The sequence below is a fragment of the Gorilla gorilla genome, chromosome 3 (assembly GCF_029281585.2).
Source record: "Gorilla gorilla gorilla isolate KB3781 chromosome 3, NHGRI_mGorGor1-v2.1_pri, whole genome shotgun sequence".
NCBI classification, from domain to species: Eukaryota; Metazoa; Chordata; class Mammalia; order Primates; family Hominidae; genus Gorilla; species Gorilla gorilla.
This window is the reverse complement of record NC_073227.2, coordinates 163,963,934-163,988,486: the sequence shown is the minus strand read 5'-3', so window position 1 is coordinate 163,988,486 and position 24,553 is coordinate 163,963,934. Positions and strand designations below refer to the sequence as shown.

General features: G+C 38.5%; 1 protein-coding gene across 1 annotated transcript in view; it reads right to left on the bottom strand.

Annotated features, from left to right (window-relative positions):
* Positions 1 to 24,344, bottom strand: part of USP38 (ubiquitin specific peptidase 38) — a 43,599-nt gene extending 19,255 nt beyond the window's left edge. The window contains exons 1-4 of the mRNA XM_031010423.3: positions 16,131 to 24,344; positions 14,308 to 14,443; positions 6,404 to 6,533; positions 4,310 to 4,411 (exon numbers count right to left, since the gene is read on the bottom strand). Of these exons, the coding sequence (XP_030866283.1) occupies positions 4,310 to 4,411; positions 6,404 to 6,533; positions 14,308 to 14,443; positions 16,131 to 16,812 (1,050 nt within the window). The 5' untranslated portion in view covers positions 16,813 to 24,344. The remainder of the gene's footprint in view (positions 1 to 4,309; positions 4,412 to 6,403; positions 6,534 to 14,307; positions 14,444 to 16,130) is intronic.
* Positions 24,345 to 24,553: the final 209 nt, after the last annotated feature.

Below are 24,553 nucleotides of genomic sequence, written 5' to 3'. Positions count from 1 at the left end.
CCATCACAGGTACTAATGTGACCATAAAACTACCAGTTCCTAGTGAGTTCATTCTATTGCTATCATCTTTACATTTCTAAGCAAATATGAATTATACTTCTGTCGCATAAATGCCACATTTATCAGATATTCTCTTGCTAAAAGTCAGAAATCCAAAATTATTTTGTTTTCTCAAAGGTGAAGGGAGACAGAAGAGGCAAAAATTTTAGAAGTAATTATTAAATTTATAATTCCAAATCTGTCAAATTAGATTAGGTCTTTGTTAGCAGGTTATATGGTTGTCTATTACTATATCTCAAATGGTCAACATTATCACGACATGGAAATAAGACTTAGTCTTTCACAGTTATACAGATATACTTCCAAGCAGGCTATTACTTTCTAAATGTGTGAAAGTTGATTTTTTTGAATAAGTGAAACTAAATGTTTCTTGACATTATTATAATACTAAAGTTTTTGAGGAAATGTATAAAACTTATTTAATTAGAAGCTTTGATTTTTTTTCTTTCTCCGTTATTACTATCTGCCATAGTGTCTGTTTAAAATAAATTTATTCCACTGGGTAAAATGCATAAGAAAAGCAACCTGACCCATAACACCACATATTCTAACATCAACTTTGGCTTGCCCTAAGATATTCTAAACTTACGATGAATTATGATGATGCTGATTCCAGATTATTGCTCATACTTAGCAACTCCTAAGCCCAAGTCCTTTACTGAGTTATTTGGAGTTATAGGTGATTTAACTACCACATTACCCACTACTAGATTAAGGAATGTCCTCAATATGGGCAATAAACATTAGAATGAATGATAAAGTTATGTCAGAGAATCTCCTTCCTAGAAATTTGGAAAACATCTTGAGTTGATTTTTGTATATGGTGTAAGGAAGGGGTCCAGCTTCAATCTTCTTCATATGGCTAGCCAGTTGTCAAAGCACCATTTATTGAAGAGGGAGCCTTTTTGTTTTGACAGCTTTGTCAAGATCAGATGGTCATAGGTGTGCAGCTTCGTCTGTGGGCTGTCTATTCTGTTCCACTAGTCTATGTGCCTGTTTTTGTACCAGTACCACGCTGTTTTAATATACTACTGTAGCCCTGTAGTATAATTTGAAGCTGGGTAATGTGATGGCTCCAGCTTTGTTCTTTTTGCTTAGGATTGCTGTGGCTATTCAGGTTCTTCTTTGGTTCCATACGAATTTTAAAATAGTGTTTTTTTAGTTCTGTGAAGAATGTCATTGGTAGTTTGATAGAAATAGCACTGCATCTGTAAATTGCTTTGGGCAGTACGGCCATTTTAATGATATTGATTCTTCCTATCCATAAGCATGGGATGTTTTTTCATTTGTTTGTGTCTTCTTGATTTCTTTGACCACTGTTTTGTATTTCTCATTGCAGAGATCTTTCACCTCCCTGGTTAGCTGTATTCCTAGGTATTTTATTCTTTTTGTGGCAATTGTGAATGGGATCGCCTTCCTGATTTGGCTCCTAGCTTGGCTGCTGTTGGTGTATAGGAATGCTAGTGTTTTTTTACATTAACTTCTTATCCTGAGACTTTGCTGAAGTTGTTTATCAGCTGAAGGAGCTTTTGCGCTGAGACTATGGGGTTTTCTAGATACAGAAACATATAATCTACAAATAGTTTCACTTCTTCTCTTCCTATATGGATGTCCCCTATTGCCTTCTCTTGCCTGACTGCTCTGGCTAGGACTTCCAGTACTATATTGATTAGGAGTGGTGAGAGAGGACATCCTTGTCTTGTGCTGGTTTTCAAGGGGAATGCTTCTAGCTTTTGCCCATTGAGTATAATGTTGGTTGTGGGCTTGTCACAGATGCCTCTTATTATTTTCAGACATGTTCCTCTAATACCTAGTTTATTGAGAGTATTTAACATGAAGGGATGTTGAATTTATTGAAAGCTTTTTCTGCATCCATTGATATAACCATGTAGTTTATGTCTTTATTTCTGTTTATGTGATTGATTTGTGTATGCTAAACTAACCTTGCATCCCACAGATGAAGCCTACTTGATCATGATGGATTAGCTTTTTGAAGTGCTGCTGGATTTGCTTTGCAAGTTGAGGATTTTTGTATCGATGTTCGTTACATCAAGGATAAGACTTAAATGTAAAACCCCAAACTTTAAAAACCCTGGAAGACAACCTAGGCAATACCATCCTGGACACAAAGATTTCATGACAAAGACACCAAAAGCAATTGCAACGAAAGCAAAAATTGACAAACGGGATCTAATTAAACTTAAGAGCTTCTGCACAGCAAAAGAAACTGTCAACAGAGTAAACAGACAACCTATGGAATGGGAGAAAATACTTATAAACTATGCATCTGACAAAGGTCTAATATCCAGCATCTATAAGGAACTTAAACAAATTTACAAGAGAAAACCCTATTAAAAAGCAGGCAAAGGACATGAACAGACGCTTTTCAAAAGAAGACATATATGCAGCCAACAAGCTTAAGAAAAAAAGCTCAATATTACTGATCAGCAGAGAAATGCAAATCAAAACCACAATGAACTACCATCTCACACCAGTCAGAATGGCTATCATTAAAAAGTCAAAAAAGAAGACATGCTGGTGAGGTTCAAAAAAAGGGGAACACTTATACACTTGGTGGGAGTATAAATTCGTTCAACCATTGTGGAAAGCAGTATGGTGATTCTTCAAAGAGCTAACAGCAGCACTAGCATTTGACCCAGCAATCCTATTACGGGGTATACACCAAGAGGAATATAAATCATTCTACCATAAAGATACATGCACGTGAATGTTCACTGTAGTATTATTCACAATAGCAAAGAAATGGAATCAATCTAAACGCCCATCAGTGACAGATTGGATAAAGAAAATGTGGTACATATACACCATGGAATACTATGCAGCCATAATAATAAGATCATGTCTTCTGCGGGAACACGGATGGAGGGCGAGGCTATTATTATCCTTAGCAAACTAACCCAGGAACAGAAAACCAAATACCCCATGTTTTCACTTATAAGCGGGAGCTAAATGGTGAGAACTCATGAACACAAAAAAGGCGACAATAGACACTGAGGTCTACTTGATCGGGGAGAGTGGGAGGAGGTAGAGGAGCAGAAAAGATAACTATTGGGTACTGGGTTTAATAACTGGGTAATGCAATAATCTGTAAACCAAACCCACGTGACATGAGTTTACCTATGTAACAAACTTTCACGTTTCCCTGAATCTAACAGTTAAAAAAAAAAAATGTGGAAAACAAAGCCTTTTCTCAAATGTCTTACACATGATTGTGCCTGAAGACAAGGACAAGTAATTGATGTTTTTTTTCTTGGAAGACTTTGCTAGTACACCTGCTATCTTAGAGTTTGAGTTCTGTTTGTATTATACATATATATAAGGTTACTGCTTGATGATTAAATTCACCAAAATTAGGGCAATTAACTGCAGAAATCACTCATCCTAAGTGGTAATGTGTAATGTAATTACTTGCTAGTAAGGTTTACTTACTACAAAGCCTGTGGACTTTCCTTCAGTGGAAATGAGACACTGAGCAACCTATATGAATATATTCTAGATAAATAAAAACAAATGGAATTCTGAACTTCATTAGTCTCCTCTGAAGTTTGTTATAGTGAATCAGTATTCCTAAGATTTTTCCACTGTGGGTTTATTGACAATGAGTTTCTACTCCTATAAAACAGGATTAGTCTTTGGAAGAATTAAGTAACCACACAAAGGCACTGTTTTCCTATGATGCCCTAGAGTGGTAAATGGACAGCTGACCAAAATTACAATTTGTCATTTCTCATCTGCAGTAACTGATAATCAAATAATTGAAATCAAATAAATGCCAATGATTCAGCTGGCTTAACGTGGTAGGATTCTAGATGTATTTTAAAGGTGGGGTCAACAGGATTTGTAGGATGTAGGTTGAGAGTGAATGAAAAGCCTGCAAAGACTGGTGTGTTTTCATGGTTTCAAAATTCTAAAGCAGTGGTTTTCAATCATTTTAATCCTTCTATACTGTTCATTTGTGCAACAGACATCCATCAGTGACATCTCCCATGTGAACAGTAACTCTCAACTGCTGGTAGTTGTTGCAAGTGGAGTAGTTTGAATAGACACGAAAATATATTCCTAGGAGGGAAATCTCACAATCTCAATTTTCTAGGAAATCATAAAGCTATATGAAAACAGATTTGGGACTAACTTGCAATATTTTCACTACATAAAAATGTGACTCAATATTAAACTAAATTTTCAAAATGAGGCTTTTTCAAAGTAGAACGCTTATGTCATAACTTACCAAATGGAACGCCTCTGGAGAATGCTGAAAGCTAAGCAGCATGTGAGAAAGAACTGCAAGAGCACCAGGTCTCACAAGAGGAAACCAAAGTCGATTAAAAACCTTCAAAATAAGACAAGACACCTTCTTAAGAATTTGCAGGAAAATCATTAATCCAACAGTGGTTATTTTCTTAGAGCTAGAATTTATTTATATGAATGTCCCCCTTCTGGAAAGTTCTAACATTAACTTATATTATTAAACTTTGGGAGAAGGATGAAGTTAGGAAATAACGTGACAGAGATCAAGGGTAATGTAACTGGCCTAACCAACCATTAAAACTCCCCAATTAAATAAAAATTTGTCAAACTATGTTTACAAGGCAATAGCTCCCTAGTCCACCATTCATTCAATTCACTCAACAAATATTTGTTAAGCACATATTATTACTTGTCCTAGTTCTAGGAACTAGTGCTACAACAGTGGATTAAAAAAACAAAAAAAAAATCTCTCTCTTACAGGGTTTACCATCTAGAGGGCAGGTAGAAACAATAAAAAGTAACACATGGTGGTTAGTGTTATTAAGAAATTTAAAGCAGGGTATGATGAATAGGGAATGCTGTGTAGCAAAAAAATCTGCTGCTTTATATAGCATTCAATAAATGCCTCATGAAAGAAGTGATATCCAACTGTAAAACTGAAGGAATTGAATAAGCCTTGCAAATACCTGGGACAAGAGCATTATAGGCAAGGCAAATGGCATTGCAAAGGCCTTGAGGCCTTCAGGCTGGTGTGCTACAGATGAAGAAAAAAGGGCAGTGTAAGTGAAGCAAGAGACTGAGGCAATAACAGTGGGAAATGGGACTAGAGAAAAAGTGGGCCAGAATACATAGGACCTTGTGTGATAAGTACAGGGGACCAAGGACAGGAGCAGGAAGGCTGCTGCAATCTTGCAGCAAGGGATGATAATGTAGGACCAGGGTGGTAGGATTCTGGATATATTCTAAAGGTGGTATCAGTAGAATTTGTAGGATATGGGCTGAGAGGGAATGAAAAAAAGATAAGAATAGCTTCAAGGTTTTTGGCTTGAGCAAGTGAAAGGATAGAGTAGCCTCTAGGTCTGGGAGGGAAAAGTCAGGAATAAGATTGTAGATAAAGTGAATCTGAGATTCATGTAAAGACAGATGGATACATGAATGTGGAGTTCAAGGGAGAAAAATGGACTAAAAATATAAATCTGGCAGTCATCAAATTAGAGATGTTGTTTAAAGCCATAGAACACCTATGCTGTGAGTATGCACTGAGAAGAAAATGGACCAAAGACTGAACTGTAAGGCATTCTAAAAGTTAGAGTAAGTAAGTACAGGAGACTGATATGCCTGTGAAGGAGGACAAAAATCAGGAGAGTATAATGTCCTGGAAACAAGAGGGAGTGATCGACTGTGCCAAATATTGCTGACAGGTCAAATGAGAAGAGGCCTGAGAAATGACTCTTGAGTTTAGCAACACTGGAAACCACTGGTGTCAAAGGTAATTTTGGTAGAGTAATGGTGGTAAAAGCTTGATTAGTTGGACTCAAGAGATAATGGAAAGAATGTTTCCATATTGGATATTTGAAAATGAAAAAATTATTTTAATTACTTATACTTTTTTTTGAGACACAGTCTTGCTCTGTCATCCAGGCTGGAGTGCAGTGGTGCTATCTTGGCTCACTGCAACCTCTGCCTCTCAGATTCAAGTGATTCTCGTGCCTCAGCCTCCTGAGCAGCTGGGACTACAGGCATGAACCATTATGCCAACCTAATTTTTGTATTTTTAGTAGAGACGGAGTTTTGCCATGTTGGCCAGGCTGGTCTTGAACTCCTGGCCTCAAGTGATCTGCCCGCCTCAGCCTCCCAAAGTGCTGGGATTACAGTTGTGAGCAACCATGCCCAACCTAATTACTTATATTTAGATGACATTTAAAAAAATTTCTAAAGCCTATTCAAACTGTTATTCAAAACAAAACAACAATAACATATTCAAAATTAGATGCTTTCAAGGATACCACCCAAAGAAAAAAATATCGATTTTATGAGTCTATATATTCTAATAGATTTCCATACTCCCACTTACCAGTTCTATTTTCAGCAAAGTAACATCTATCAAAATAGTAAACTTCTGGACAGCTGCCAGTCCTTTCAGGAGTGCAATTACCCATGTATCCACATGCTGAGCCAATGGCCAGGATAGCCAGTCAATCATTCTGAAATTGAAGGAAAATGAAACAATCATTATTGAAAATATTTTCATTTAGTTAGTGATAACAAGAGTTACAGTAGATAATCACTCACTTTGTGAATAAACATTTACTGAATTTGCTGGTGAAAAGCACTGACCAAGATGTAGAAGTGAATGTAACAGGTGCTTGTTCTCATGGAATTTCCAATCTTGTAAACTGACAGTTTCTCATATCCAACATATTTCCATAAAAAGAATTTCTGATAAATTATTTTGCATAAACGCAAAACTTAAAATTTATGCTATATAGTGGCACAGGTTGAGTATTCCTTATTTAAAATGTCTGGAACCAGAAGTGCTTTGGATTTTCAATTATTTGCATTACATATTTACTGGTTGGGCATTTCAAATCCAAAAATTTGAAATCTGAAATGTCCCAGTGAGCATTTCCTGTGAGCATCATGTCAGCACTCAAAAAGTACTGGATTTTCAAACATTTCAAATTTGGGATGCTCAACCTGTATCAAGAATTTATCAGGCAAATTTACTCTAAAAAGAGCAGCTGAAATGTAATCTGAACTAAGACATATGAATATGATCCAAGATTCCTCCTTCCTGGTGAGTACAGTCTAATATGAAATGTACTGTTTAAAAAGACTGTATTTTGAACTGTGAAAGAGGTATCTTTTTCAAATCCGACTATACAAAGAGAACAAAAAGAAACTTCAAATATATAAAAAAGCACTAAGTCTGTAAATATTGTAATGGCTTCATTTTGCACTAATGAGTGCTTTTCTTGAAAGAAAACTCATTAAATTACCCAATTTAGTGAAAAAAAAAAAAAAAGTAATATAGGATCGGACAGAGACACTCCCTAAAGTTAGATCTCTACCACAATGAAGACTGATACAACTCTTTCAGAAAGCAACTGAAAGTCGGATGCAGTGGCTCACGCCTGTAATCTCAGCACTCTGGGAGGCCAAGGCAGCTGGATCACCAGAGGTCAGAAGTTCGAGACCAGCCTGGCCAACAGGGTGAAACCCCATCTCCACTAAAAATACAAAAATTAGCCAGGCATGGCAGCACGTGCCTGTAATCCCAGCTACTCGGGAGGCTGAGGCAGGAGAATGGCTTGAACCTGGGAGGCGGAGGTTGCAGCGAGCCGAGATTACGCCACTGCACTCCAGCCTGGACAACAGAGCGAGACTCCGTCTCCAAAAAAAAAAGAAAGCAACTGAAGCAAATGTTCATATAATTTGACCTAGTAGTCCTATTTTTGGGATTATATATTAAGAAAATAGAAAGGGGAAAAATGAGTTTTTGAAGCCAGAGTGACGTTTAAAAAGCTCAATTCACCATTTATTAGCTAGGGGACCCTAAATACCTACATAGATTATTTAACCTCTCTGTTTCCTCACCTGTAAATTACAGATAAACATGCTTATTTTATAGCACTGTTGTGAAGATTAAATGAATTAATCTATAACACTGGAAATATTGTGAATGCCTCTCTTCCACCAAAAGTTAATACATGTGGCAATAAATAAATACCTTGATTATACAAAATGTAAATATAAACACTAAGGACATAAATACATTACTAAAACAACAACTACTATGTTAAAAGGACTGACATCTTTTTTCTTTTTGAGACACAGTCTCGCTCTGTCACCCAGACCGGAGTGCAGCAGCATTACTTCGGCTCACTGCAAAGTTCGCCTCCTAGGCTCAAGCGACCCTCTCTCCTCAGCCATCTGAGTAGCTAGGACTACACAGCTGCGCATCACCACAACTGGCTAATTTTTGTATTTTCTGAGATGGGGTTTCGCCAAGGGGGTTGCCTGAGCTGTTCTTGAAATCTTGGCCTCAAGTGATTTGCCCACCTCGGCCTCCTAAAGTGTTAGGATTACAGGTGTGAGGCACTGTGCCTGGCCAAAGGACTGGCATCTTCACTTATATGGTTATTTTCACAACAGTTGTGTTATATAACTATCTACATTAACACTGGAATGTTTTTTATTAAGGTTTTTGCTTTTAAAATTAAAACGTCCATTCGGATATTAAGAGTGGTCCCAAAGTCCAAATGCATGTTAACTACAAGTTATGTGTATGTTCCCTCCATTCTCTACACAAACTTTATTTCCATTCTTGTTTTTCTGGCCTTTTCCAACAATGATGGTTACAAGTGATTAACATAGTCCTTGACAGCTATTCCACGTCTTCCAACTATTGTTGGGGTGATTCTCATAAAATTTTGTGGCCATTCTACTTATACAGAGTAGCAAAGCAGAGACACACTTGCATATGTGTACAGACGGTATTCACTGTAGCACTGTTTATGGTATAGAAGAACTGCAAACAACCTAAATGATTGTCAATAAGGAAATGGCTACTATGGTACTGATACTATGCAACAGTATATAGAGTTTTAAATAATAAGATAGATGTACATGAATCTATCCATGAGGAATCTAAAATGGAAAGAGCTGAGAAATTGTTGAATTAACAAGGAAAAAAAAAAACCACTGCAGTTTTTTTAAAAAACAATTTTAGTTTAAAAGAAAATCATGTGAATATATATGTAAATATGGACATAAAAAAGATGTAATCTAGAGGCAGGGTATGTGTGAGCACATCTTGGCTCTGTGGATTCTTTGCATCATGGGAAGTCACACTGTCAGAGCAGAACCAGACAGGGCTCACCAGAATACAGGTCTCAAGGCCAGAACCCCCTTTAGCTCAGTCTAAAGAGAGTACTGAGAGAGGACGAGAGCACAGAGAGTAGAAAATTCCACTTGGCCATGGCTTTTCATTATCCTTCATTACTCAGTCAGCCTTTCTCTCATCCTTTCCATTTCTGCCTTTCCATCTCAAAAGCTTCCATTCTTTACCTTATTTCATGTATGCCAATCTCCTGACCACCTATAAATAAACTTCATATCAGATGTTACACAAATCAGAAGGTGCTGTGATCTGAATGTTTGTGTCCCTCCAAAATTCGTATGTTAAAATCTAATCCCCAGTGTGTTGGTATTAAGAGGTGGGGCCTTTGTCAGGTGACTAGTGAGTGGGATTAGAGGCTGAAGGGGGCACCCCTGCTCTTTCTGCCGTGTGAGGACACACAGAAAGCTCCATCTAAAGGAACAGGCCCTCACCAGACACCAAATCTGCTTGACCAATTTAATGAAAAAAAAAAAAAAAGTAATATGGGATCTGATAGAGACACTCCCTAAAGTTAGATCTCTACCACAATGAAGATTGGTACAACTCTTTCAGAAAGCAACTGAAGGCCGGGCACAGTGGCTCACGCCTGTAATCTCAGCACTCTGGGAGGCCAAGGTGGCTGGATCACCTGAGGTCAGAAGTTCGAGACCAGCCTGGCCAACATGGTGAAACCCCATCTCTACTAAAAATACAAAAATTAGCTAGGCATGGTGACCTTGGATTTCCCAGCCTCCAGAACTGTGGGAAATAAATTTCTGTTGTTCACAAATAACCCAATCTAAAATCTGTATTTTGTTACAGTAGCCCAAGCAGACTAAGAAAGCATTCATGAAATAAATATTTGTGTATTATATAGCAGGTACTGTGTTTGGTGCTGAGAATATAACAGTAAGATATGGTTTCTGTCCTTAAAAAGGAAAGAAAAGTTAGGAAATTTGTCAACAATTACACAATTATCAAATAATAGTACTGGCATTTAAACTAAGCTCTGCCAGCATAGAATACAATGTTTTTTGCCACACTTTAATTATATTTCAGTTCCGTTTCAATTTGATTGGACTTGCACATGTCTGAGGTTCTTCTCCAGTACAGGCAGGCACTGCAAGATAAGCTATTTTTATGGTTAACTATAGGAATCTTATCCACCATGTATCAGTGATTATCAATTTGAATTCCAAGGACACTTTCTTTTAACTCTGGTATACTGATTTAATATCTTACTATTTAAATAACATTTAACTATATACTTGTCATTTATGTACTCCACGACCTGTCTCCATTAGACTGTGAGCTTGAGAGCAGTAATCTCTCATATATCTTTGGATTCCCAGCACTTAGTGCCTGGCACTGAGTAGGAACTCAAATTTGTTAAATAAATGAAAGCATTTCTTTATATAGCTAAAGAAAAGTACATGCAACTTTAAAACCATAATAGTAAAACTGGCAAAAATTATGAAAGACACCAAGATTGGTTTAATCGTAATTTATGGAGAATAACAGCAATTTCCATTTTTACATGGCAGCTTGTGGGCTATAGGCAGCCTTCCCTTTTATTTGTTCCAATGTTTTAAACATTGAGAAATTTCACACAGAAAACTGGATTTCAGGCTTCTTTTGAAAAATCAGATCAAACAAGACTGGATTCCAATTTCCTTGTATTAACAGACAACTGGACTTGATGATCAGTTTTCTCTTTTAGAAGGTACTTATGTATCCTATTCCCTATCATTTCACTTATACCTGGCCTATTTCATATTTTAATGTTACCTGTTTGGTCCTGGTACGGTATCTACATTTGCATTTGCATTTCTATGGATTATAGAAAATGACTATAAACATGATCACTGCTATGTTTGGGAAAGTATAGTGCACGGGGAGGTATAAAGTGGGAGGTGGATGGTAAAAGCAAATATCACTATCCCTTTCAGTTACATTTTCTGTATAAGAGTAATTACTTCAGGTAGATTATGGGTACATAGGATCACGCAGGCTACACTGGAAATATAATACAAAAACTGAGTCACAACTCCCCGTAGAAAAAAATACGTAAAAATTAATTCCCAAATACATCTTGAAAAAAAATTCCTAAATTGGGTACTATAACTGTTTTTGAAGAGGCTGGAAAATTAAGAGCACTGAATGCCAAGAAGTGGAATATGAATTCGACTTAGTAGGTAGTGGAAGTCACTACAATGTCTTAATTAGAAGAGAAAAATCAGGAGTCCAGATGATTGACATAAGAAAAGTAAGTCGCTGCTAGCAAAAAGACCAACTAAAAAACTGTGCAACGAGGAAAGCCTGATTTCTTCAAGGTAGTGGGGATAGAATAAGCGTCATTTTAAGAAATGTCCTAAAGAAATAATCCAAAGGACTTATTAATTATGTTAATCAAAGGGTATGAAAGGATGGATTTGAAAATTGCTTATAGGTTTGTGACCAGATATCTAGAATTACTGTCAATTTAAGTAAAAAAAGAGAAAAAATAAACACCAACATCAGGCCATGAAGATAAGTTCTGCCTCTAAGAGAGTGACCCTAAGTGAGAAACTTGACTACCCTGGTTTGTTTCTTCATTGGTGACTATATCATAACTGGGAGCCAGATTTAAGTTCAAATACTGGATTCACTGTTTATTACCTGAACGAGCTTGGGTAAATTATCTAACCTCTCAGTTTCCTCAACTATGAGATGGGGCCAATAACTACCTATTTCGAAAGACTGTGGTGAGTATTAAATAGTTATGTCATGTAAAGAAAATCTGCTACTATTACCCTATGCAATGAAAGTGATGGACCAACTAATTTCTAATTTCACTTCCAGCTGTAAAATCTGTAATTCTCTGAATGTGTTTTACTAGGAGGAAATAGAAGTTATAATACATTCATCCCAAAGAGAAAGAGACTTTAGTGCTGTTACAGTCACACTGACAAAAGTGTGCTGCTGCTAAATAGGGCACAGAAGGAGTTACATTATGAGGAGATGAACAAGATAACACTTTCTTAAAAATAAATGAACAATGAGAACTTCACATAAAGACTTGGAAGTCAACTACATACAGATCAGAACTGATAAAGTGATGATAATAATGGGAAGGAAGAAAATAAAAAGAATAGATACAGAAAGAAATTCCTAACAGTATGGTGTCAGAGACAAAAGTTTCAAGAACAATGAATAGAAAGATATCAAGGAGATGAGAATAAAAATACAGATTATCAAACACAGCAAGGGGATCATCATAAATTAAAAGCAATGGGGGTAGAGGTCACACAACAGGAAAAACATTTACATAAGAGTTTTCTCAAACGTACAAAGCACCTTCACAAATCTTGAAAGTCAAAGAGGGAATGAATAGTATGAAACTGGAAGTAAAAGTTACAGATAAATTGATTCAATTATGTTTAAGAGCACAAGAAGAAAGAAGAAACGCTAGAAGAGGAAGACCTTTTTAAACAACGAAGTGAAAAGGGGGATACGGTGGAGAAAATCAAAGTCCCCAGAGTTTGTGTTACAGAGAGTGAAGTTAGTACAAATGCAGCTGAGAACTCAATATGAATACCTCAGTTTATATGTTACCTTATAATTTTATAACAGGGGCACAGAAACCATTTTGTCCAAATCCTTATATTGTATGTAAATGTGCTTAATATACACACACATGCAGGAAAAGAATTAAAAAACAAAAACAGGCAGGTATTAAATAAGAACAGACAGACACAAAAAACTCAATTAGAAAAAAATAGTCATTGAAATAAAGAAACTTAGTAACTAAGTAAGCTCTACAGATGAGCACCTTTGAAGAGAAAATTAGTGAACTATAAAATAGTATTGATCTTCCCCTCAGATATCCACAGGTTTGCTACTTCACATCCTTCATGTCTTCACTTCATGGTTACCTTAGTGAAGCCTTCTTCATCCATCTTATTTAAAATTGCAAACCACTTCCTCACAACCTGTCCCCCTTCCTGTCTACTCCTATCCCTCTTTTTGTCTGCTTTTTTTTCAAACATGTATCACTATCTAACATACTAAATTATTTTACTTATCATATTTAATCAAATCTAAAACAAAACCAATTTTAAGATGCATAATTAGCTTATATACCACTAAGGCAAGAAAAGCCGTGCCAATTTAACTAGGACATGAATGACTAGGCATTTCTACATTTAAACATCTTTGAAATTAGAAGACATGTTGGAATCAATGAAGTGTGTTATTAAATTACTGTCTGCCTCCCCAACTAGAATGCAAGCCTATAAAGGCAGATATTTTTATCAGTTTGTTTGAGGACATTTTGAACACTGCCTGGCACTCATGGTAAGTACTCAATAAGTGTGGTTTGAATAAATGAATGAATGACTGAATAAAAGTGCCAAAGTGCTAAGAAGGGCAAATAATATTAAGATTATACCTAGAAATGCAAGAATAAAATTATAGAACATCAAGGATAAAGAGAACATAAAATTTTCCAGACAAGCTGACTACTCACAAAGGAATGACAGTCAGATTGACAGCTGACTTCCCACGAGCAACAACAGATGCCCAAAGGTAATACAGTATTATTTTTAAAATGCTAAGAGAAAATGGCTATCAAATTAGAATTCTGTATCTTGCCAAATCATCTATTTAAAACTGAGAAAGAAAAAAAATTCAAACAGGCAAAGGCAAAGAGTGTATTACACATTGCGCCTGGTTGAAAGAGAAAGTAAAGTATATACTTACTAAGGAAGAAAGAAAAAAAAACGCAGAAGAAAGAAATAGGTTGCAGGAAACAATAATGGGCAATGAAATTAGTGAAATACTGTATACTGATAATCCAATCAACATCTGAGTGTATAATATGTGTATATGTGTGTATATTTTGGGAATTAAAAAAAGTTGAATTGAAAATAGATTTGTGAATTATTGGGATGCCTGTCAACGCTATAAACAATTCCAATCTATTTGGAGAATCTTTACATATGTCATTCCATGATTTTAGTTTTAAACATTCGAAAGTTTTTCATTACTCACAAAATACAAAATACTTCCTCTTCCCCAAATCTACAATTACCATTAATAGTGTCATGAAGAAGTACCTGCAAAGCGCTTGGGTCATACTTGCATCTTTTACATTTGGATCCGTAGTAAGGCTCCTGATGAGAACTGTAATCATCTGAAGAGGAATATGCTGCACAAGGCTTGCCAATGCTACAGAAGGTTCAAATGATGCATCTGTTTTTTCAATTAAAAAGAAAAGGGAACATGGCAAGTAGGTTCAAGTATTTAAAAAGAACAACACTTTACACACAAAAAAAGTAATTGCAGCAAAGGTGTTAACTAGGAAGGATTATTATGCTACACCCTCATGGGTAGACTCTTAATTTACAAGGAATGTTAAATTACAGGAATGAAAGATCAGGAGTGAACAGCAATGATCACTCATACTATAGACAGAATACTGAAATATATTGATATGGTTAGTCCATAAGTTAATTTTTCATAATTTATCGAGTTATTGTTGAGCTAAAATACTAACTTGTAGATCACTAATCAGAAAGGAAATATAAAGAAACATAAAGTATCATTTCAACTTCCACTTCAGACCCTCCAAAATAACTTTAAACTTATTGATCATTACATCCCTCTAAGGAAGATTTTGAAAAAATCTCTTAAAGTAGAAATGAAGGTGACTTTTGGGGACACTTAAGTATCATTTCAACTCCCACTTCAGACCCTCCAAAATAACTTAAAACTATTCATCATTACATTGCTCTAAGGAAGATTTTTAAAAAATCTCTTAAAGTAGAAATTAAGGTGACTTTTGTGGAGATTTTGCTTAAACTGTATACAAATTAAGCAAATCCAAGACAAGTACCTTTACTGCTACAGTTCAAAAAATTTGGGAGGAACCTAACAGTTATGACAACACAGGCAATAGAAGTAAAATTACAATAAGAAAAAAAACAAACCAACTCAGATACTGCAAATACATCGTTTGTAATTCTTTCGTAAATATATTAAATTCATCAGAACATAGAACGTTTGTTAAAACTCCACCTTTACTTCTGGTTCTTAAGATAAGAAGAGGACACATCCCTCACAAGTTCAATTTGAACAGCCACACAGTCCCCACTGGTGTTATAAATGAAGGAGAATGCTTGTACCAAGTAGAGCGGAAATGAACATGGTTTTGAATCTATTCAGACCTGAAAGGTCCAAGACAGAACAACGAAGGTAGAGGTACTGGTAAAATTCCTCGGCGAGAAAGCATTTTCTAGGCAAGTATCACGTGACCCTTCTCTGCTTTCTGAGAATGCAGTTCATGGGCACAAAAACAAATATTTAAATCCTCGTACTCTTCCTTCCCTCATTCTATCTGTATCCCTCCTTTGCCTACTAGATACTGTAGACAAAAAATGTCACTATTTAAAAACTTCATAGTTATCTGGGATAGTCCAGTAATAAAACAAACTGCACAATCCATTAATTCAAAAATGAGGAAATACAAAAATGGGGGAAAAACTCATTACAAAATTAGAGACACGTACAATAAATACTATGGTAAACATCATGCTACCATTAGTCACTAATGAATGGAAGCTTTCTGCAGTAGCTGTCATCCTCAAAGCATTCCAAATAACTTGAGCAGAGGCTGGGTAATTAAGCAACTTGTTTAGTGCCAAAGGTCTTAGACCTGGACGTTCTCAACCTTTAAAATGGGAACGCTGCCTGTTTTTAAAGTACGATGTAACGTCCTGAATAAGGTAGTGAATGTGAATAAATTTGGGATGAGGTATTAGGATTTGCTCTCGCTTAAGAATGTTTTCATGGCAGGAGGAAAACATGGTGTGAATGTGTGCGTGCAAGAGAGACATATACTGATTTTTTATGAGATATTCTGAAAGATAATGACCCTTACCTGTGGAAGAGATGCTTGCAAAAACTTCTTGCAGGGAAGGCAGCAGTGTGGCAGGCTCGGCCTTCCAGATGTTCTGCAGCAAGTTACTCACTTTTGTCACCTGGGAGACATATTCCCGCAGCTCTCTTTCCTGGGTGGACACGCACTGGAAATGGCCTATCGTTCGAACCAGCTGTTGACAGAACGTGATGGACAATTTCCCCTTGGGGATGCACTGCACAAAGTCGGTCAGAAGGTCGCTCAGTCGGGCACAGAGCTGCGGCTCCGGCCTCTCACACACCATCCGTAACACCTCTACCTGCAGGAGGCTAAAGAGATCCAGCACCGACGGACAGCTCATAATCAGCTTCAGGCCGTTGTGAATGTAGTCCAGGATGGCTACATCCTTCCTGTCCAGAGAGTGGTAGCCCTGATGAAGGAGGCCCAACACGAAGGTCTTGTTGAAGAAGGACTCGAACTCTGGCCGGTGGTATCGTGCGTAGGCCTCCAGCACCTGGTGCCCCACCTGCCGCTGGAAAGGGTCCTGGCCCTCCAGGATGAGCCGGGTCGTCAGGTCAAACATGGCCTCGCACTGCGCCTCGTCTAGCCAGTGCTCCGCCGATTCCACCACCTTCCGCACAATCACCCGCTTGAGGGGCAGGGGATGCGAGGAACTCACAAGGCCCTCCAGGATCTTGTCCATTGTCGCCACGCTGCAAGGCCAGGGCCAAGGGATAAGGAGCGGGTGGCGGCAGCCCCAAGATGGGGCAGGAGAGCCCCGGGGCGGAGATGAACTTGGAGCGCCGCAGCAGCAGCGCGACGGGCCACGGCCACCGCCGCCTCAGCAGCCACATTTATGGGGCAGGGAGACCCATCCAAGCCGGGGCAGGAGCTGGCGAGCCTGGAGAGCGTAAGAACCGACACCTGCGGCTGGCCTAAGGCGCCAGAGGCCCGTACTCCGCCGCCGCCCCGGGCCCTCGATCCCACTCAGCATCAGCGCCGAGGGGCCTGTCGGGCCCCCCAGCGGCGTCGGCGGGCGCTCAGGGCCCGGGGCTGCTAGCCGGCGGGTGGAGGAAGCACGCCTCCGAGTTCCGGGTCAGGTGTGGGCGTCCAGTCTCCAGCAGGTCGTGAGAAGAAGCCGGTCCTCGGCTGAGTCAGGAGGCGCTGTCACGGAGAGTGCTGGGATCAGCCGGGTAGAAGAGACCGAAGCGACACCCTTTGACCCGGATTTTGAAGTGCCGGCAAACAGGAAGTGAAGGACCTAAGAACCTCCGGGAAGGACCGCCCCTCCGCCCCTCCGCCTGTCCGCCTCTCTCCTCCTCCCTTCTTCCCTCTCTCTCTCCCTGCTCCCCCACCTCCGTCCCGAGTAGTAGACTCCCTTCCCCCCGGGGCTGGGAGTCTCCTTCCCGCCCCGCCGCGCAGTTGCGGCGACGGCCGCGTCACTGGAGAGTGTGTCGAGTCACAGGCAGTCTTCCGCGCGGAGCGTCCCCGGCGGACGCTGCGCAGATGGCTGCGACTGTAGGATTCTTGCCGGCTAGTCTCCGTCGGTTCCGCCTGCGTCAGGTTACTCGTGAAAACTCGAATAAGTGCTATTGATGTGAAATCCGAGGAAAAGAGCATTTGGGGGAAAAGTAAGGAAACCTCAAAACTCGGATTGAGAAGTCTTTGCCTTGGCTCATTAATCAAGAATTGCGCTTGCGCGCCTAAATGTGACTGCCTTTATCCTGCGATGTCGGTATTGAAGTAAGAGCAATACCGGCGGCGTACCTAGCATTTAGCGACCATCAGTATCAGTAGCAGGCCTCTAGCAAAGAACCAGTTAGTGAGCTTTGTACCATATCGAAAATTATAAGCCGTCCAAAAAAGTGTGAGGAGAGTAAGGAAAATGGCAGATTAGAATTAAAGTATTTTTATGCCTGTGTCATACAAGGGTACTTTGAAAATAGAAAACCAGGTGGAAATACCACAAAACTTATTGTATATGTTGACACCGAAGATGGTTTACAATAGGGAAGAACAGGTGCAATCATGCTTGTTCTGTTTCATGCCAAATTCCAAAGATTCACAGTAAGAATTTAATCAGAGGTCTTTATATTGGAAAATATTGCCTAACTGTAGCCTGCTTCAGGCTTGGTTAATATAGTTGTGAAACTAGACATTAAGGCCCTGTAATACAGATAAAACTTTAAAGAAATAGGTCATTTAAAATGTCCCGTAGAAAAATGAACAAAATTCTGTTACTTCAGTTTGCTAAATAGTGTTTTGTTTTTGTTTTTTTACCAAGTTACAAACACGATTACACTAATATATTCACACGTCGATTATGGTAGTCTTAAGAAGAGCAGTTTAGAGGAGACAGGAGCTTGAGTAAAAGGGAACTTAAGACCAAGTTGACTTGTAGGAAGATACTGAAGATAAAAGAGAATTGAGGTAATTAATCTATCAGTCATGCTAGAGACAGGAAAGATTTTTCCATTAGGAGGTGAAGGTACACAGATGTTTGTCTTTACTGGGAATAATGCCACAGTGGAAGACAAAAGTAATATAGAAAATAAAATATTAAGAAGGAATTAAGTATTAAGAAGGATCGTGGATTTGAGGTGGAGTGGAGGAAATTTAGAATTAGTCTTTGTGCTAAGAAACTAACAGGACGAATGAAGATTGCTGAATAGTACCAGCGAAGTGATTATTCCAAAGTAGACAAGAAAAAAATATTGGTAAATTTAAAACTTGACAGATTACTTTGAATTGTCTATAACATTTTCTTCTTTCTGTTAATATTAGGTCTTGAAAAATTGAATATTACAAAATAAGATGTCTGAGAGAACATAATGCTATTAGTCCGTATAAATTACATGTCATAATATTAGACTTCCAAAAGCACCATGACTCTGTATTTTTAAAATACCTCTTGAATGATAGATGCATGAAATGAAATACTAGGTTTTTATACCAAGATATTCAACGCTTATTTCCTTCTTTTGCCACTGGTTAAAAAATGTATTTAGTATGCTCTTTTATAAGATTTCAATTGAAAGTGGCCAACTTTAAATTTATTTTATAGCATAACTAAAAGTTCTATAATAATACCATGTTCCTTTTTAACATTTTAAAATATTTTCAGAAGTCTGTGGAAGATTTTTTTGCAGTGAATCATGCCACTAATCATTGGATTAGTGGGTGCTATTGTAATGGGCTTTAAAATTTTGTATAAAGATTTAGTCTAAGGCCTCAATTGCCAACTACATAGTTTTACAAATATGTTAGATCTGAGAATGGAAGCTTGAGTGATGGGGATGAAAGAGAAAAAGCACAGGATAAGGAGTGATTGTTTATTTAGCAACCTCTGTGTGCCTGAAACTCAATATATTATACTTTATCCTTAGTTCTCAAAACAGGGTTTTGGAAATAGATGTTAATAGCTGCATTTTATAGATAAGGTATTGAAGCCAAAGGAGGTTAAAAAAAATAATCAAGTCTGACTCTAGAGTCTCTATTATTTCCGTCATACTATTAGATGAAAAGTGTGTGTATGTGTTTATGTTTGTGATAAGCAAAGAGAAAAGGCAGTTCCAAAAGCAGTGGTTAGAGTTGGCCAACTGCAGTAACATTATTGTGAGGTTAGTTTTCTCTTAGGAAATTTATATCACCTAATAGAATCAAAAGCAAACTGATTGTATAGATTAGAGAGGACTGTGATAAACCATCATATGAAGTAATTACAAATAATCCCTGACTTTATGAAATTTATATTCGTATATGTTTTTTAAGTTGTAAAGAAAAAAAGACTGTAAAGAAACACACCAACCACTTTGATATGGTTTTTGTTTTAATGACTTAAAATGGACATCAAGCTAATCTTACGACACTATTTCATTTAATTTTTTTCACAGTGCAAAGTGAAAGCAAGTTTATTAAGAAAGTAAAGGAATAAAAGACAATTAAAAATTAAAAATATACCATTGGCTACTTCATAGGCAGAGCAACCTCACTACCCTGTTTTAAATCTTCCAGTGCTTCTCATCTTAAAATTCAAATGGCTACTGTTGACTTTAAGGCCCTCCATCAAGTTGCTCTTGTGTCTTTTCCTACCGTTCTCATTTATTATATGTTTACAGCCTTTTTCTGTTCTCTAGAATCTAAGCTTCATGAGGTCAAAAAGAACCCCTTAATTTTATTAGTTACTTCTATATCTAGCAGTTAGAACACTAGGGTAAACAATCTATCAATTTTTTTGTCTGTGAGATGAAGTCTCTCACTCTGTTGCCCAGGCTGGAGTGCAGTGGTGTGATCTCAGCTCACTGCAGTCTCAGCTCGCTGCAATCTCCACTTCCTGGGTTCAAGCAATTCTTCTTCCTCAGCCTCCTGAGTAGCTGGGATTATAGGCACCCACCACCACACCTGGCTAATTTTTATATTTTTAGTAGAGATGGGGTTTCACCATGTTGGCCAGGCCGGTCTTGAACTCCTGACACAAATGATCCTCCCACCTCAGCATCCCAAGGTGCTGGGATTACAGGCGTGAGCCCCCGTGCCCAGTTCAATCTAACTATTTTTTGAATGAATGAACTTTTAAAAAATGAAATGAAAAACATGGTTTAAAAAAAGTCGTAAGGAGTCTACACAGTAATTTCTAGAACTAAAAAACAAACTCAGCAGGGTTTCAGGATATAAGATAATAGAAAAAAATCAATTGTACTTTTATGTACTAGCAATGAACACATGGAAACCAAAATTAAAAATATACCATTGATAATTGCTCAAAATAAAAACTATGTAGGTGTAAATCTGACAGTGGATGTACAGGACTCATGCTGAAAATAACAAAACACTGATGAAAGAAATTGAAGATCTAAATAAATGACCATATACATGGATTGGAGGACTCACCATAGTGTAGATGTTAATGATCTCTAAATCGATATGCAGGTTTAATAAAATTCCTATTAAAACTCCAGCAAGGTTTTTTTTTTCTGCTTCATATACAGGCAAGATTATTCTAAAATGTATTTGGAAAAACAAATCAGAGTAGCTTCAACAATTCTGAAAAGGAGGAATTAAGTGAGAGGGATCATTTTACCTGTGTTTGTTCTTATGCTGCTAATAAAGACGTATCTGAGACTGGGTAATTTATAAAGGAAAGGTTTATAAACACAGTTCAGCATGGCTGGGGAGGCCTCAGGAAACTTAAAATCATGGTGGAAGGGGAAGCAAACATATCCTTTCACATGGCAGCAGGAAGGAGAAGAACGAGAGCTGAGCTAAGGGGGAACCCTGTTATAAAATCATTAGATCTCGTGAGAACTTATATCACGAGAACAGGAAGGGGGAACCTGCCCCCATGATTCAATTATATCCACCTGTTTCTTCCTTCAACACGTGGGGATTATGGGCATTGCAATTCAATATAAGATTTGGGTAGGGACAGAGCCAAACCATATCACTACCCAAAAATAATACTCATTGTATGCCAGGGTAATTAAGACAGTATGGTAATGGCAGAGAGACACATAGATCAGTGAAATGGGCAACAATAACCTAGACCCACACAAATATACCCAACTGATTTTTGACAGAGATTCAAAAGCCATTCAGTGAAGGAAGGATGGTGTTTTCAACAAATGGTGCTGGAGTAACTGGATGTTCATAGGCAAAAAAGAAATGAGAAAATCCTATAACTGGGAGAAAACAACAGTACCACTGGACTGTACTGCTACAGGGTTTCACAGAAGCCCCAAACTTATTTGGTCAAATCTTAGTCCTGGAGGAATTCCAACCTTCCAGGGGAACCCAGTTGTTACAATATGTAGATGAACTTTTAATTTCTGGCAAAAGGAAGGCCGAGTGATCAGAAACCACCATAATCTTGCCTTATTTTCTTTGAGAAAGGGGATTGCGAGTCTCTAAGAACAAATTGCAGTTTGTAGAAAAAGAAAATATTTAGGACACCTGATTGGTGAAAGGAAGTGGATAATAAACTCAGAATATTGGGAATAGTGGGTTTGCCTTTGCCTAAGACAAAGAGAAGACTCCAAAAATTTTTAGGTTTAACTGGCTGCAGTAGGTTATGGATTGACTCATATGCTTAAAAGACAAAATTCTGTATCTCAAGTTACTAGAAGAGGAGCCCAATCCCTTGTAATGGTCCCTAAATGAAATTCAGGCAGTGAAAGAGCTAAAGCAGGCCCTCATTACAGTCCTGGTCCTGGCCCTCCTATCTTTAGAGAAACCATTCTATCTGTTTGTAACAGTAGACCGGGGCATGGCGCTTGGGGTGCTCACTCAAACCTGGGGAGGGAAGAGGCAACCTGTTGCTTTTGTCTCCAAGCTTCTCGATCCTGTCTCTCAGGGGTGATCTGAATGTGTGCAAGCAGTAGCTGCGACAGCCCTGCTGGTAGAGGAGAGTCGAAAGCTAATGTTTGGTGGGGCCCTAATAGTAAACACCCCACACCAGGTCAGGAATATATTAAATCAGAAAGCTGGGAGATGGTTAGTGGATTCTCAGATTCTAAAATATGAAGCCATATTACTAGAAAAAGATTATTTGGTTGTAACACCAGATGCTTGCCTGAATGCAGCCAGTTTCCTATGGAAAGGAGACCAGAACAAAGAGACATCAGATCATAACTGCTTAGATACCATAGAATACCAAGCCAAAGTTAGACCAGACCTTAGGGAAGCTCCACTACATGATGGATTAGACTGTTTGTGGATGGGTCATCCGGAGTGATAGATGGCAAGGGACATAATGGTTATGCTGTCTTTGATGGAAATAAACACTCATTATGTGAGAAAGGTAGATTACCTAATGGCTGGTCGGCCCAAAAATGTGAATTACATGCTCTTGACCAGGCCCTAAAGCTCCTTGAAGGCCAGGAAGGAAATATATATACTGATTCTAAATGTGCCTATGGGGTGGTACACACTTTTGGAAAAATCTGGACAGAGCGGGGCCTAATAAATAGCAAGGGAAAAGAATTGGTACACGGGGAACTGGTCAAACAGGTTTTAGAAAGTCTCCTGCTTCCAGCAGAGGTAGCCATAGTTCATGTAAATGATCATCAGAACGGGAACACTATAGAAGCTGTAGGAAACAGGTTTGTGGATGAAGCTGCTAGGCAAGCCTCCCTGGAGGAAGAAATTAGACTATTTAGCCTGATACCAGACATCCCTACGGTGGTATTAAGGCCTCAGTTTACCAGAGAGAAGAAGGAAGAATTAGGCAGGATAGGGGTCACTCAAACTGAAGATGGGAAATGGGTACTTCCTGATGGGAGAGAAATGATAAGTAAACCCCTGATGAGAGAACTGATGTCTGTATTACTCCCCAAAGGGAGTCACTGGGGACCCCAGAGTCCGCGTGATGCAATATTTAAGAATTATGGATAGATAGGGATTACTCTATCTGTTTGTAACAGTGGAGTTAGAATTACTTGCTAAACAAGTATGTGGAAGTTGTGTAACTTGTCAAAGGATAAACAAAGAGGTGATTAGAAAACAGTTCACGGGAGGAAGACCTCCTGGACTAAGACCATTTCAGAGCATTCAAGTAGATTTCACATAAGTACCCAAAGTAGGAAGACTGAAGTATTTACTGGTGATTATAGGTTACCTTTCCAGCTGGGTGGAAGCCTTTCCCCTTCCAACAGCCACTGCCAGGAATGTGGTCAAAATAATATTATAACAGACTGTACCTAGATTTGGCCTGGTGAAAAACGTTGATTCAGACAATGGCAGCCACTTTACCTCCTGGGTGTTAAGGGGAATTATGGAAGGTTTACAAATTAGATGGGATTATTACACCCCTTGGCATCCCCCTTCCTCTGGAAAGGTAGAAAGAATGACTCAAACTCTCAAAAAGCATTTCACCAAACTAATAAACTAAAATGCCTTGGACAAAATGTCTCCCAATAGCACTCCTTAGGAAGTCCCAAGAAAAGACTTGGGATTGTCCCCCTATGAGTTATTATATGGGCTCCTGTATTTGGGCAGAGCTACAGATCTTCCTACTATGGAAACCAAGGATCAGTTCTTAAGAAATTATATACAGGCATTATCCTCCACCCTGTCATCCCTTAGGTTAAAAGGACTTCTGACTCAAACTCCTCTTGAGTTTGCAGTTTGCCACTTCCAGCCTGGCGACTAGGTGCTGATTAAGACTTGGAAAGAAGACAAGCTCCACCCAAGCTGAGAAGGTCCCTGTCAAGTGCTGCTGACCCCTGAGATGGCCATGTGTACAGCTGAATGGGGGTGGACTCACTATACTTGTCAAGGGACTGGTAAAAGAGACCCTGGAAGGGTGGGAAAAAGACCAGTGGAAAGTACATGGGTCACCTGAGGAACCCTTAAAGTTAACTCTGAGATGAATCTAAAAAGAAAACATGGGCTGGTCCCATTTCTGGAAATTAATATGGCTGGGATGGGCTACTATGCAAAGAGAAGAA